Below are 12,456 nucleotides of genomic sequence, written 5' to 3'. Positions count from 1 at the left end.
AGACATTCCTCAAATGAGTGAGCAGTAAGCATACCTCCATCGATATTGCCGAGATATTTATGCTAACTCGTAGCATTAATGAGAGCTGCCATGTCAAGTTGCCGCAGGGGCGCTTCTTTCCAAAATATCACCACAAAGATTGTCGGCCTAATCAAAATCAGAGCCTTCCTCCTTGGCTCCTGAATTAAATGCAAAGATTTTCTTAAGCGGGAGATTATGTTGCTCGTAAATCAGCGGCAACAGTGGCAGCTGCACAAAGAGCTTTTGTGCTGTGCTATTATTTATTAAGTAATAACCCAATTACATGTTGTTCCGTCAAGGATTTGGCTGGCTGCCGCTTGGCTCCAGCTATAATCATCTTTTTTCCCCGCCCGGAGCTGCCTGTCAACGGCCAGCCCGTGCTTCTCATCTTCTCGTCTTCTGGTCTCCGTCGCCACATGGACTTGATGCCACTGAGCTGTGAATTCAAATTGGAAAACGGGTGGCCTGCCCCTGCACTCCGGGTCCAATTAGACTCTGGTTCTGCCAAAGTCGCTTTAGCTAGCCAAGTCAGAAACGAGGAAATATGAGACCATTACAGGCTTTGTCTGTTCATTTATTTGTTTGTGCTGTTCCAGGCTCGACGACGTTCCCAATCAATATTTCAAGACTATTTTGTACCATTTCACTTTCCTCTGAAAGAAACAATGTTGTGTTTGCGATAGACACGCCAACGACATCATTTGAAATCATTTCCCCCCTTCCCCAGCGATGTCTCCTTGGGCAATATTTCTGTCTGCCTGCTTGTCTGTCTCTCCACGGGGGTGTTGGGCTCTTCTAATTGGCCGGCTCCTCTCGCTCCTCGCCTGCCAGATAATTGGACACGCAACGCGGCGAGACTCGGTATTCCGTGCCCGGTCGAGCCCCTCTACGGGCCCGCCTTTGACCGCCCGGATCAAAGGGAATACGATACGATCCGGCGCTGTCCGCACACATCACAACGCATCAGGGTGCTCAGCCTCGCCCACAATGCTGAATATGAGCGTGAGATGGATCCCTGGTACCAGATCTTATACTCGACGCCCCCGGAGACAAACACCAGGCTTCTGCGCTACATAAAGAACAAGGTTATTAATTTTGGCGCACAGAATTATTTATGAGGCCATTCGCTATCAAAATATTCCACTCTGGTCTTGCCTTTTAATAATTCAGGCTTAGCATTCACACTCATTGGTACAGCCAAGGAGTCATCCATCATTATTAGAAGCTTCGTGTTATTAGCTAGCCTAGCTAGCTAGCTGCGTTGCGATAACGCCAGAACCTTTTTTTATGGCAAATTGGACCGCTGATCTTTGGGAAAGGCCCAATCACTGGCCATTGAGTGACACCTTTGAAGGGAAGGTTACGTCGCAGATGGACGGAATCCATCCGCCCACCCTCGGTGTGACTGCATGCTCAAAACACGCTGCAGTTATCACGGACTGAGGCTAGCATTCCTTAGCGCTCAGCTTTGTTTCCCAAGCTATTGTCTTCACACACTCGACAGGCCGGCTTCTCCAGTTACCGCAGAGGTCCCGAGCAGAGCCGGCGGGCAAGACTGTCCCTGGAGTCCATCATCCAAGACATAGCTAAGAAGCAATCTCCCCGTTGATGCGGGCCATCTGTATGCAATTTGACTTGGACTCTGTCGTAAGGTATCCCCTCCTTGTAACATTATCAGCGGATACGCATAGCTGCCGGGCAGCCGGCGATGAAGAAGCCAGGGATGGACAGGCAAACGTCTCCAGAGGTCCACGGAGCGAGACGGACGGGCAGGGTCAACGCTAGAACACCAATGCGAGGGAGTAAAACTCTGCCTGATTGGTCCCTGAGAATATAGAGCTTGATATCATGCAGTCGAGATGCAAAGGCCAAAGGGAAGGCCCGCCCGCATCTTCTGCTAGCGGATCCCCGCAGGCTATTTTCTTCCACCGTGGAATCTATAATGCCGGATTTACTTTCCGGCTGCGCTCAAGCGAGATCGATCCAACGCTGCTCGAAGTCGATTGGCCGGTGACGATGACCCGGCACCATCGGTGAACGTATGGGAAAGTTCCTAGCAGGATAACCTCCACCTTGAGCAACAGGACGGAAGGAGTAGAAATCATCTCCGTCCTGTCTTTGGTCTTTGTCACAATCAGCCATCTGTCTGAGCTGTCATACATCAGGTTTTACGATCGCCGGCGGCCCATAAAACGTCTCCGTTTACTTAGCGGCGACCAAGCGTTGCGGCTTCTCCCCCGAGGAATGTCCTTGTGTGCCAGCCCAGCTAACCTTGAGTCAAATGGGGGGGATCGCGAATTAGAGACAATAAAGGACTTGCGGTTGCCAGGGACCACAGGACCGATTTAGATGGATATATTTATCTCTCTCTCTCTCATACTATATTGACAAGAACAGAAACGGCAAATATCTTTTAAAACAAAAGAGACAAAATGAGTAATGTGTGTGGCAGATGCATGGCGACTGTAATAATAATTAGGCCATGGTTACAGACAGGTAATGGCTTCACGCCATTGGTTTTTTTCAAACCATACACACACATACATTCCTGCACGACCCCATAGAAATGGCAGGCCATTGAGAACAATTGAGACGGATAGGTCTATGGCATTTCCTAGTCCCATCCCTCCCCTCCCCCGAACCCTCAAGGACTCTTGCAGCCTTGTCCATTCATTATAAAGAAGGTTTGGAGGGAGGGAGGGGCTGAGGCTTGCTGCTCTCTCTTATTTTGTCTCGCCAGTTGTTCTGAGGGCAGATGCTGGGTTTTATTAAGGCTGTAAAAGATTGAATACATTTTCAGTTTTGGAGATGTTTTGCTTCCGCTACGAATGACCTTGAAGGTCGCGGTTGCATCGTCCATTGATGACCCCCTCCAATGTGAACTGAGTCGTTGCTGAGAAAATGTTTGACTAGATTTGATTTGCTTTTGAGTGACACAACTGGAAGTAGATGAATGGAATGCAGAATCTGGATTTTATTCTCTCATAGGGCACACACAAAGGAACATGCATCCTGCCGCCTCTTGATTGTTTTTTTTTTCTCCCTCGCTTGCCTTTAATGGATCCAATTACTCTTTGAAGGACTGCCAGCACTGTACCTTACGTCGAGCCAATTGAGATGCTAATTCACTTGTTTGTAATGGGGCACACACTCCCAGTGGTGAAGCTGTGGAGGTGGCGGCACATTTTCCAGGCGAGTAGCAGCTCACGTGCTCAGATGATGCTAATGTATGATATCGGTGTGTGCCCCAGTTTAAGAGTTTTTTTATTCGTTGGTTTATTTTAGGGTGTTGTGTGTTTTATATGCGGAGCTTTCTTCTTTCTGTCGCTTTTTGTTTAATGGCTCGGCCACCTCAAGGTCCAGTCCAAGTCTCTGAGAGGACGGTCTCGGACATTTGAGCATGATTCAATGCGGCGTGGTTTGGACTTGCTTTGCTCCTGAAGCTTTGTCATGTTGGTTAAGGGAGTGACACGGCTTGGATTGTTGTCACTTAGCGTGACGGTCAGGGCTGCAAACACACAACAGCGGTTGTTGTGACAAGCTTGTCCAAGTTTGTCGTATTGTTGTGACTTTTGGCTTCTACCATCAGTGAGAAACTCGCTTGCCACGCGTCTTGGTCCTTTGTTTCTATTTTTTGTTTGTTTCATTTTTTATTTTTTATGTTTAATCTAGGCTTGGCACTGGCAGTCTGCACTGAACCTTTTGCACTTTTATTTAAAAAAAATATAAAAATACATGTTGTGTGCTTTCCAACATTTTCAGTGTCATTTGTCTTTGTGAAAAAAAAGCACAACAAACCGATTGTTAAGTCAAGGCAGCCCTGTAATTGGCGGTCCTCCTCGAACAATGTCCACCCGCATTTCTCTTGAAGTTGAAAATGAATGAGAAGTTGACAGTGATGTCAGCTTGCGTGCCAAGAGGTCTTGTCTGGTCCCCGGCGCAGATGTAGGTCATATAGCTCTTTTTTTTTTTTTTTTTTGTGAGCCGTCACTGTCCAGCCTTTCATATGCAAATGTTGCATTTTACAAAGATGATGTAAGCCATTTGGAAGCGCTCAAAGTCCTCAAATAAAATTTCCCATCTGAATTGTATCTTCGTAGTGAGTGTGACTTTCTGACGTACTCTGAGCAAACGTTTACGTGCCGGAAGAAAAACCTCCAAAGTGCTCCCCGGGGGAACTCGGGTTCTCGGGGCGACGCTTCGGATGAAGAACGCTGACTGAATGAGTCTTTCTGGTGGGAACCGGCCCGGCTGGAGATATCCATCAGACAGGAAAAGGCAGGCCGATGCAGGTCGGCTCGTCTGCAGCCGGGAGGGAGCCCGCTTTCACGTGGAAGTCTGGCAACTGAACAGGAAGTCAATTAGCGGAAGCCCCTTCTGCTTTTTGACTTTTCTGCTCAAACTCATGGCCAGCACATGAAGCGCACGAATGTTTGGAGCCGACGTTTGTTGCCGTGCGCTAGACTCAATGTTGATACGGGGAGGAGGAGGAGGAGGCCTCTGCCGCAAAGGAAATTGAAAAGAAACAGAACGCTACACGAGTCGGATTTCACCAAATAGTCGCGAAGGCTGCAAGATATTTGGCTCAGGAGAGAAAACAAGGCACAACACGTGCTGGTGTGTCAAGTCTTTAAGTCCCGCGGGATTGAGTTTGGAAGCAAATGTTGCTTCTGCAGAAGTATTATTGTGAGAGCGTCTTGGCCTCTGGCTGCATCAATCTGGCTCACATTTGGAGACAGCGGCAAAGCGCTCACAGTTCTTCCATTCTTTCCGGGTCTCGGCCGAGGACACGCGGAGGCGGCGGCAGAGGGCCTCTTCAGCCCGGGCCGTGCTCTCGTCGCCGGCGTGGAGTGGCCGCTTCTCTAAACAGTCGCTCTTGTTAATGGCGGTGGCTGCTTTCAAGCAGGTCCTCCTCCAGAACGAGCGGCCCGCTTGCGTTTGCGCCCACAGCCTACTTGAAAAATGTAGCCAGCGCTATCCCGGACATCACGCTCCATTGTACGTTCCATATAGTTGCATGAGGAAAAAAAAAAAGCATAAAAAAATCTGCTCCGGAAGCAGCCAGACTGTAAATATTATAAATAAATAAATAAATATTAAATAAAAATGAATAAATAAATACAATTATAAATAAACAAATAAAATACAAATCACAAATAAAAAAATATATATATAAATAAATTAATAAATAAAATAAAAAAACGTTCTGCGCCTCGTGAATAATTCATCCGTGGATTCTTCTTGGGGGCTGCCTTTTTCTGATAACACGCAGCAAAGTTCTGCATACGAGGTAGGCGCCCGTGCAAATAGGGCCCGGGGGCTCGCAGGCAGAGAGGACAGCTTGCTTGCTTGCTTGTAACGTTTTAGCGTCACTTAGTTCTCCTGCCAGCGTAACGCAAGCCAGCTGTGCCGCTCGGCCGCCACATTCCCAAAAAGATGACTGAAATCGCCCGTCTCACATTTGTGCACTCGACATGGAGGTGATTGTCTGATAGGGCCGAGATTATAGTTTGCTAGTGCAAATTGAATATCATGGGAAAACTTTCCAAAATGTGAAATTCATATAACGTTAGCCTATTAGCTTAAAGCATCATTTTTTGGAAAAAACAACCAATTCACCAAACAGGAAGAGCCTAATTGCATGGCGTACATTATTATGTCTGGCGTTCGGGGTCAGATCAGGCCCGCATGAACGTGGCTCCTTTTCCAAACAGATGTCCCTCATCACGCCGCTCGCCCTCCCCGAGTGGCGTCGTTCCCTTTTGTTTAGCACAATGTAGCTTTTTAGCTGCCTTATCCTTGGCATATTTGGGCCAGCTGGAAGCCAAACAACAGATTGATTTGACGATGCGCTCAAACGGCACGTCCCGTGTCGTATGAGTCACTCTCGTCTTATCGCTCGGCGGCGGCGACGTTATCTGCCGTCCTCGCCGTGCCGATTACGTCGCGTCGGGGGACGTGTTCCTGATCCTCTCTCGTCTCTCTTTCTCCGCCTGACAGTTTGCCGCTTTGTTTGTCGAGCTGGCATGGCAACCGTTTTGTGTTTGCTTTCACGCTTGCCGGTTGTACGCGTTTGCCGACTCTACCGGCAGCGCCGACCGCAGCGGGAAACGGCCTCGCCTTTGTTTCCCATCACATCTGTTCAAGTCATCCCTGACTTTTTACTTTGACTCCGCCCACTTTCAATAAAAAAAGATGATGGCCACGTGCAGCGTTCCTATATGGAGACAGTTGGAGAGGCAATATTCAAATTCTGCACTTTTCCAGAAGCTTGTACCTTTTCCATCCACTCATCACGGAGTGTATAAGCGCCACTCCACCCTCCCCCACTTGGTGCTGGGAGGAACCTCAAATGCAAGTGGCCAATGTGTCCATCTGGGAATGTTCAGTGTCCATGTGGAAGCCATTGAACAAGGACCGACGTTCCCCTCTGGAGCATCAGAACATGCTCCGATTTGAGCGCTCTTCTCCGCCCCTCCCTCCATATACAGTAAACCCCCCCACCCCACGCCTGGTAAAGCCATCGGAGAGGCATCAGCATGTAGGGAATGTGCAAGTGGCCATGACGAAAGGCTGAGGGATGTGCCGTAAGACTGCACGGGATTCCCGCCTGGCGTTCTCCCCTGCATGCTATCGTGTTACTCAGCCACTACCCTTTCCATAAGAGAAAAATCTTCAAACAGCTTCCTGCACTTCTTTTAACAAACAAGATGCTTAGATTTCCACCCTCTGGACTTTTTTTTTTTTCCTGCTTTTAATTAGTCGCTTTGACGTGCTACATGGCAAACATCTGCTGGCTGCGTGTCTGCCGGATCTCATTACGCGTTTGTCCAGTTGTCAGTAGCAACCGATGCTTTGGAGTTTCAACACAAATGTCTATAATTACTGTCTTCTCTTTTAATTAATTGCAGGGCTAAAAGGGCAAAAAGAAAAAATGCCGCCTGTAACAAAACGCTTTGTTACGGCTACAAAAACGTTTCAGGGAGCCATGCCACGTCAAAAATCAAATTCCACAAAGTCACGCTCTGAGCTTATAATAAGACAATTCACTAAATAAATAAATGAATGAAAGAAAGAAAGAAAGAAAGAAAGAAAGAAAGAAAGAAAGAAAGAAAGAAAGATTGAAAGAAAGAAAGAAAGAAAGAAAGAAAGAAAGAAGAGTCCACCAAGGCCATGCGAGCGACTTGGTCGACATCCGCCTCAGGTCCGGGCCTCCTTGACCGCTTTGCGATTCTGCCGTCCTGCCCCAAATCATCCTTTGTCCCGTCGCTCTGGTCCACTCCGAGAAAAACCACATGTCAAAACAGACGAGCCAGCGAGCACTTTTGTGGTTTTTCCCAGGAAAGCAAAACAAGCTGCCTCACATCCTGGCCTCATTCAAAGGTCCCGTTGGCGGGTCAGCCAGCGTCTTTGTCACGGGAGGGCCGGGCCGAGCCGAGCCGGGGCGTCTTCCAGGAGGGTCGGCGGGGCTCCGGGGAGCAGGAATGTTAATTGGAAAGATTGTTTTACTAAGGCCATCATCTGGGAGAGCGGGGCCCCACGCACTCGCATAGATTGCCGTTTTGAATACCTCTCCGACAGCTTCTCATTAGATGTGGCAGGTGTGCCTTATATTTTGCTCTCGACAAGCCAGCTATGGTTTAATAAGTACAGGTGTCAGCGCTCTCTCGCCTTTCTTTTTTTTTGTACGTGCTGGCAGACAGCTCGCGGGCTGATAGTATCATCTCGAGAGATAGCATGACCGAGGTTGCCTCTTCCTCAAGGAGCCCACAGCTGAGGTCCACCTGCAGAAGAATGACTTCATTTTGAAAGCATCGTCAGGCTGAGACATTGTTGCACTTTTTTGCAAGGCAAGCACATTTTTTGCTTGTAAAGGTGCCATTTACCATTTTGGTCTCATTGTTCATTTTTGTGCATGCACATTTTGGTAGCTTCAAAAGAACTCAAAACGTAAAATAAACCCTCCTCTCAATTTTATTGAAAGCTAAAGTCTTCATGAGAATCATTCAAGTAGAAAAAAATTATATATAATAAAAACATAAATAAATAAAAAATATTTTTTCCGTCTTTTTTTTTTTTTTTATCAACAATCCCACGCCAACTTTTTCCTTCATGTTGATTCCACCAAACTTTGCCAACTTGTCCTTGTTTTGCTTGCTCGTGACTTTTATTTGCTTCTCCCTTGCAAGCCGCCGCTTCTTATTTTCTCTCCTGTGGGCGGGCTGAGGTTCGTCCAGCGCGTTTGGAGGAAAAGCCTAGGGCAAGACCAACGCTGTGTCTTTTCATCCAGCTTTCATTCCTTAGCGGCCGTGTGTATCCTTGCAAAGATTTGTTGCCGTTACTTTCATTTCCTCCGAACAAAGCTCATGTGATCTTTCGCCCTGGCTTGTGTGTGGCATCAAGGTTTTTTTTCCCATTAATGTTTGGAGGGGGGGGGGGGGGCAGCTCAGGCATCTCATTTTAATTTGGCATTTAAAACATCTGTTTTCAATTTCCTCTGAGAGCAAGTCTGTGTTTGTGTGTGTGTGAGAGACAGATAGTTAAAGGGGTGACGAACCCGAGAGTGCCGAGGTGACCTTTCAAGGCGATCTTAAAACACCAGCCGTGACTGCGGCTAATTGCGTTAGCTTGAGACGAGGGTTTCAACCCATGTTCACTTTTCAGGTCAGGATGGGCAAGTACCAATACTGGCCATTTTTCGAGCTACCGAGGTTTCATGAACGATGCTGATACCAGACACAGATACTTCTAAGTCCTCCTCGCCACTAGTTGGCGCCACCACACTTGTGGCATGTCAGAACGAAAGATGTTTGTTGACAATTATTTGTCATTGTGTTCATGAAATTTGATCATCTTAAATTTGGATTTGAAATGGTTGTTTGGAGAGCAGGTTAGCTTTTTGGGTTAGTGCGCTAACTGCATGCACGCCTGGCTGGGTTCAAGCCTTCATCTCATCATCGTCAGCATATTTCAACAAATCCCCCCCTCTGAAGACAACATTTCACACTCTGCTCTCTGACTCGCACTCATTTACACACATTAGGACACACGCACACACACACGGAGAATCCAGCCTCCCTGATAATAGTGCAGGAAATATTATCCACGAGAAGACAGCTGCAGGCTTACACCAAGAGACAGAATTCTCGAGCAGACTCATTATCTCCAAAACACACGGGCCAGTTTCAGCGCCTCCGCATGGTGCTTTTCAGCAACTTTCGTTCCCAGAACATTTGAAGATGAAGGCATGCAAAAAAAGCAGCCATGTTGGAAGACGGTGGGATCGCTTTTTGGCAAAAGACTTTGCAGCGCACCCATGCAGGCCCTGGTCCGGGCCCATTTGAGGAGCTCACCCTCCCTCACTTGGCCGCCCTCCCAGAGGACTTGCATGTTTGTGGGCGAACTCAGCTGTGTTTACAGCAAAGAGGTGTTAGTTTGGGGAGGGGGGTTCACAGCAGCAGTGTTGGTGTAAACATGGGACCGTGCTAGTTCTTCCTTCTGCCTCTTTTTTTTAAATCATAATATTCCGCTTGCAAATGTCACATGACCAAACCGTGATAGCTTGTTACCTTAGCGACCGTGACGTCATTTTCAGGCGACAGCAAATAGCAAGATGGCCGCCCTCCTGAGACGGACGCGTGATGCGTTTCCCCACAAAGGCCGCGCGAGCGTTTTGGCTGCCGCAAGCGGAGTCAGGAATGTGTTGGCCGCCCGCGTCGTGAGGTGTGAAGTTTCCCGGAGCGAGTTTGACTTTCATCTGGCATTTGAGACCGAGCGAGCGAGCGGAGGAGCGTGAGACGAGCCAGCCAAAGCTCACTCCGACCTCCCCAAACAGCCACAAATAATGCGTATTAGTGATCCCGGGCGGCGCGTGTGTACGCTCCAAATGTGTTTTTCATGCCGCTGAGCTGGAAAAATGGTTGTTGTTTTTTCTGGCATCTCCCACACGTCCATGCTCTTAATTCGTGGCAGTTAACGGCCGATATGTTTTTTTCCCTGCAGTTCTTCGTGACGACTTCAGACAGAACCCCGCCGACGTGATCGTGGCCGCTGGAGAGCCGGCGGTCCTGGAGTGTCAACCCCCCCGCGGGCATCCAGAACCTACCATCTCTTGGAAAAAAGACGGCCTCAACGTGGATGACCGAGACGAAAGAGTCACGGTGAGGAGCCGAGCCAAATATTGACGCCTTCATCTGGAGTCAAAGGAAAAGAAGCCATGCGAGTCGACTAATTCTAGCCACTTGAGTTGTTTGTAGAAACATTGATTATGCCCATGCAGCCAATCCCAAGCGCGATGCTTAAAAAGTTTAATGAACGGGGCGTCGAATCCTCCTTGCTCCATTAGCCAGCAGTACTGCATTGATTGGCTGCTTTCCTCCTGATGAAACTCAAAACTACTTGCGGCTTAAAAGACTCAGCGGTGCTAACTGTGCTATTAGCGCATGGCTAGCAAAGCACATCATCTAAGAGCTACGCGTCTTGGAAAAGTCTCGCCAGAAAAAGATGGCTCATCAACTACAGGCTTTGGATCTCATTTTTATAGCTTGGCTGCCTTCCGACGTCTTGGCGGCTGTGTCAAAATGTCCTTTTATGCTAATGTGGTCATTCAAAGTGGTAATAACACGATGCTGGTGTCAAACATTCTCTTTATAGTCGGAAGGGCGTGAGCCCGGCCGAATGGGAGACGATAGTCCTCGGAGAAACCCTTCTTTGAAGCACCGCCGCACTTTCCAGGATGCCGTATGTTGTTAGGGTCGAGTATAGCGCGGTCACACGGAGCTGCGGGAAGCAGACGGCGGAATATTTCCAACGTCTGCGGCAGCTGAGCTCATCAAAGGGCTCCCCCCACCCCCTGCCGCAGTGCCGTCGTTAGTACAGACCCTTCCTCCCGTTGCGCGGCATGCCGGAGCATGCCGTCTCCATGGCAACTGCAAAGTCTCTAGCCGTTTGGATTTTTGCAACGTGCCTCCCGAGCGCCCCCATCTATTTTAGTCGATTGTGCGTACACACTAATGACATGCTTCTCAAAGGACCGCGGTGCGGTTTGTGAACTGCAAGTCGGGTTGGTTCGGAAGGCCTTTCAGCAGCAGCAAATCATTCTCAGCTTTGCAATTGGCCGTTTCACAATGATGTCATTTGTACCATTAAAAGTAGGCATGGTGGAAATTGTTAAGAGATGGACTTTTTTGCTGCTTGGATTTATGTTGCGTACGTTCGTGCTGCTGTGGGACTGAAATATCTGCAAGCAGACTGAGAACAGAAGCTTTCGCAGACTTTGCAGTCACAACAGAAGTTGGATTAATTATTTATTTGGCGATTCCGAAAGCCTCGATCTCGTGTTGTAACCGCAAGAAACAAGTCTTGGTTTTCCATTTTATTTCACTCCAGTGGTAGTTAATAATTTTTCTGCTACGCTGACATACGGACCTGCAGGCATCTCGTTCAAGGGGTCTGATTCCACCACATGGCCTCCAGCAGTAATGTGAGACAGATCAAAAATATCAATTTGATTTGTCCATTTCCCACAAAAAGGGTTTGTGCTCGAAAACCAAAAGGATTGTTCTGCCATAGCTCCACTTTGGATTTCCAAGTTGCGGTTTTCCCAAAACATTGTGTGTCAAGTCGGTTAGCCGCTCTAATGAGGGTATCGGTTACCTGCCTGCAGGTGGTGATCCCGGCCGGCAGGCGCTTGGAAGGTTAAGCCCCAACGGGATACAGAGACCATTGCTCCCCGTGCTATTGTTTGACTGGTGTGGTTGTCAGCCAAAAAGGAGGGAGGGGGCTCGCTTTGCTTGTCCCGTCTGCCCCAGAACAAAGCGGCTCCTCTGGCTTGTAACTAAAGCCCTGGGAAATAGCTGGACCTGGACAAACCGCATTCAGCGCTCTTCACTTGCCACCCCCAAAAGAAAATCGAAGGAACCTGCGAGTTCTTGAGAGAAGCTAGAAAAGTGCTGGCAGTCCTGCAGAGCCTCAGGTGCTCCCTCGAGATGGGGGGGTTGTGTTGGATTGTCAAAGTGTTTTTTGGCTCAGCTTACCTTGAGGGGAAACAGGCCGACTGATAGTGATTTAGACTTTAAGTGGAAGCCGAGAGGCGGCCGCAATGAATGGAGCCTTTCAGCCACCGGCCAGGGGTTGTAAGCAGCTCGGCGAGATGGCTGAAGCGCACCGAGGCGCCTAAATGATTCATTTTCTTCTCACTTCAGATACGCGGCGGGAAGCTGATGATCACCAACGCCAGGAAGAGCGACGCCGGGAAGTACATCTGCGTGGGGACAAACATGGTCGGCGAAAGGGAGAGCGAGATAGCTGAACTCACCGTGCTCGGTAATCAGCCTTTTAGGTGACCTCCTACGACTCGGGATTTTATCACCGACTCCTTTGAGGCCTTGGCCGAGAGGGTTGCCGTCCGTCGATAAACGACAAGCTCTTTCTGTC

General features: G+C 48.6%; 1 protein-coding gene across 7 annotated transcripts in view; it reads left to right on the top strand.

Moving 5' to 3' along the window:
• robo1 (roundabout, axon guidance receptor, homolog 1 (Drosophila)) overlaps positions 1 to 12,456 on the top strand; it is an 88,958-nt gene that overhangs the window by 56,883 nt on the left and 19,619 nt on the right. For 5 of the 7 annotated variants that reach the window (XM_088379981.1, XM_088379983.1, XM_088379979.1 and 2 more), the window contains 2 exons: positions 10,024 to 10,181; positions 12,225 to 12,345. In XM_088379981.1, the coding sequence (XP_088236107.1) occupies positions 10,024 to 10,181; positions 12,225 to 12,345 (279 nt within the window). Of the gene's footprint in view, positions 1 to 9,607; positions 9,941 to 10,023; positions 10,182 to 12,224; positions 12,346 to 12,456 lie in introns of those variants that run through there. The other 2 variants (XM_088379985.1, XM_088379984.1) reach the window with 2 other exon arrangements.

The sequence above is a fragment of the Syngnathus floridae genome, chromosome 7, assembly GCF_059516105.1.
Source record: "Syngnathus floridae isolate MCC-2025c chromosome 7, RoL_Sflo_1.0, whole genome shotgun sequence".
In the NCBI taxonomy this organism is placed as follows: Eukaryota; Metazoa; Chordata; class Actinopteri; order Syngnathiformes; family Syngnathidae; genus Syngnathus; species Syngnathus floridae.
Note: the sequence above shows the minus strand (reverse complement) of the source record. Positions and strands in the feature narration are given on the sequence as shown.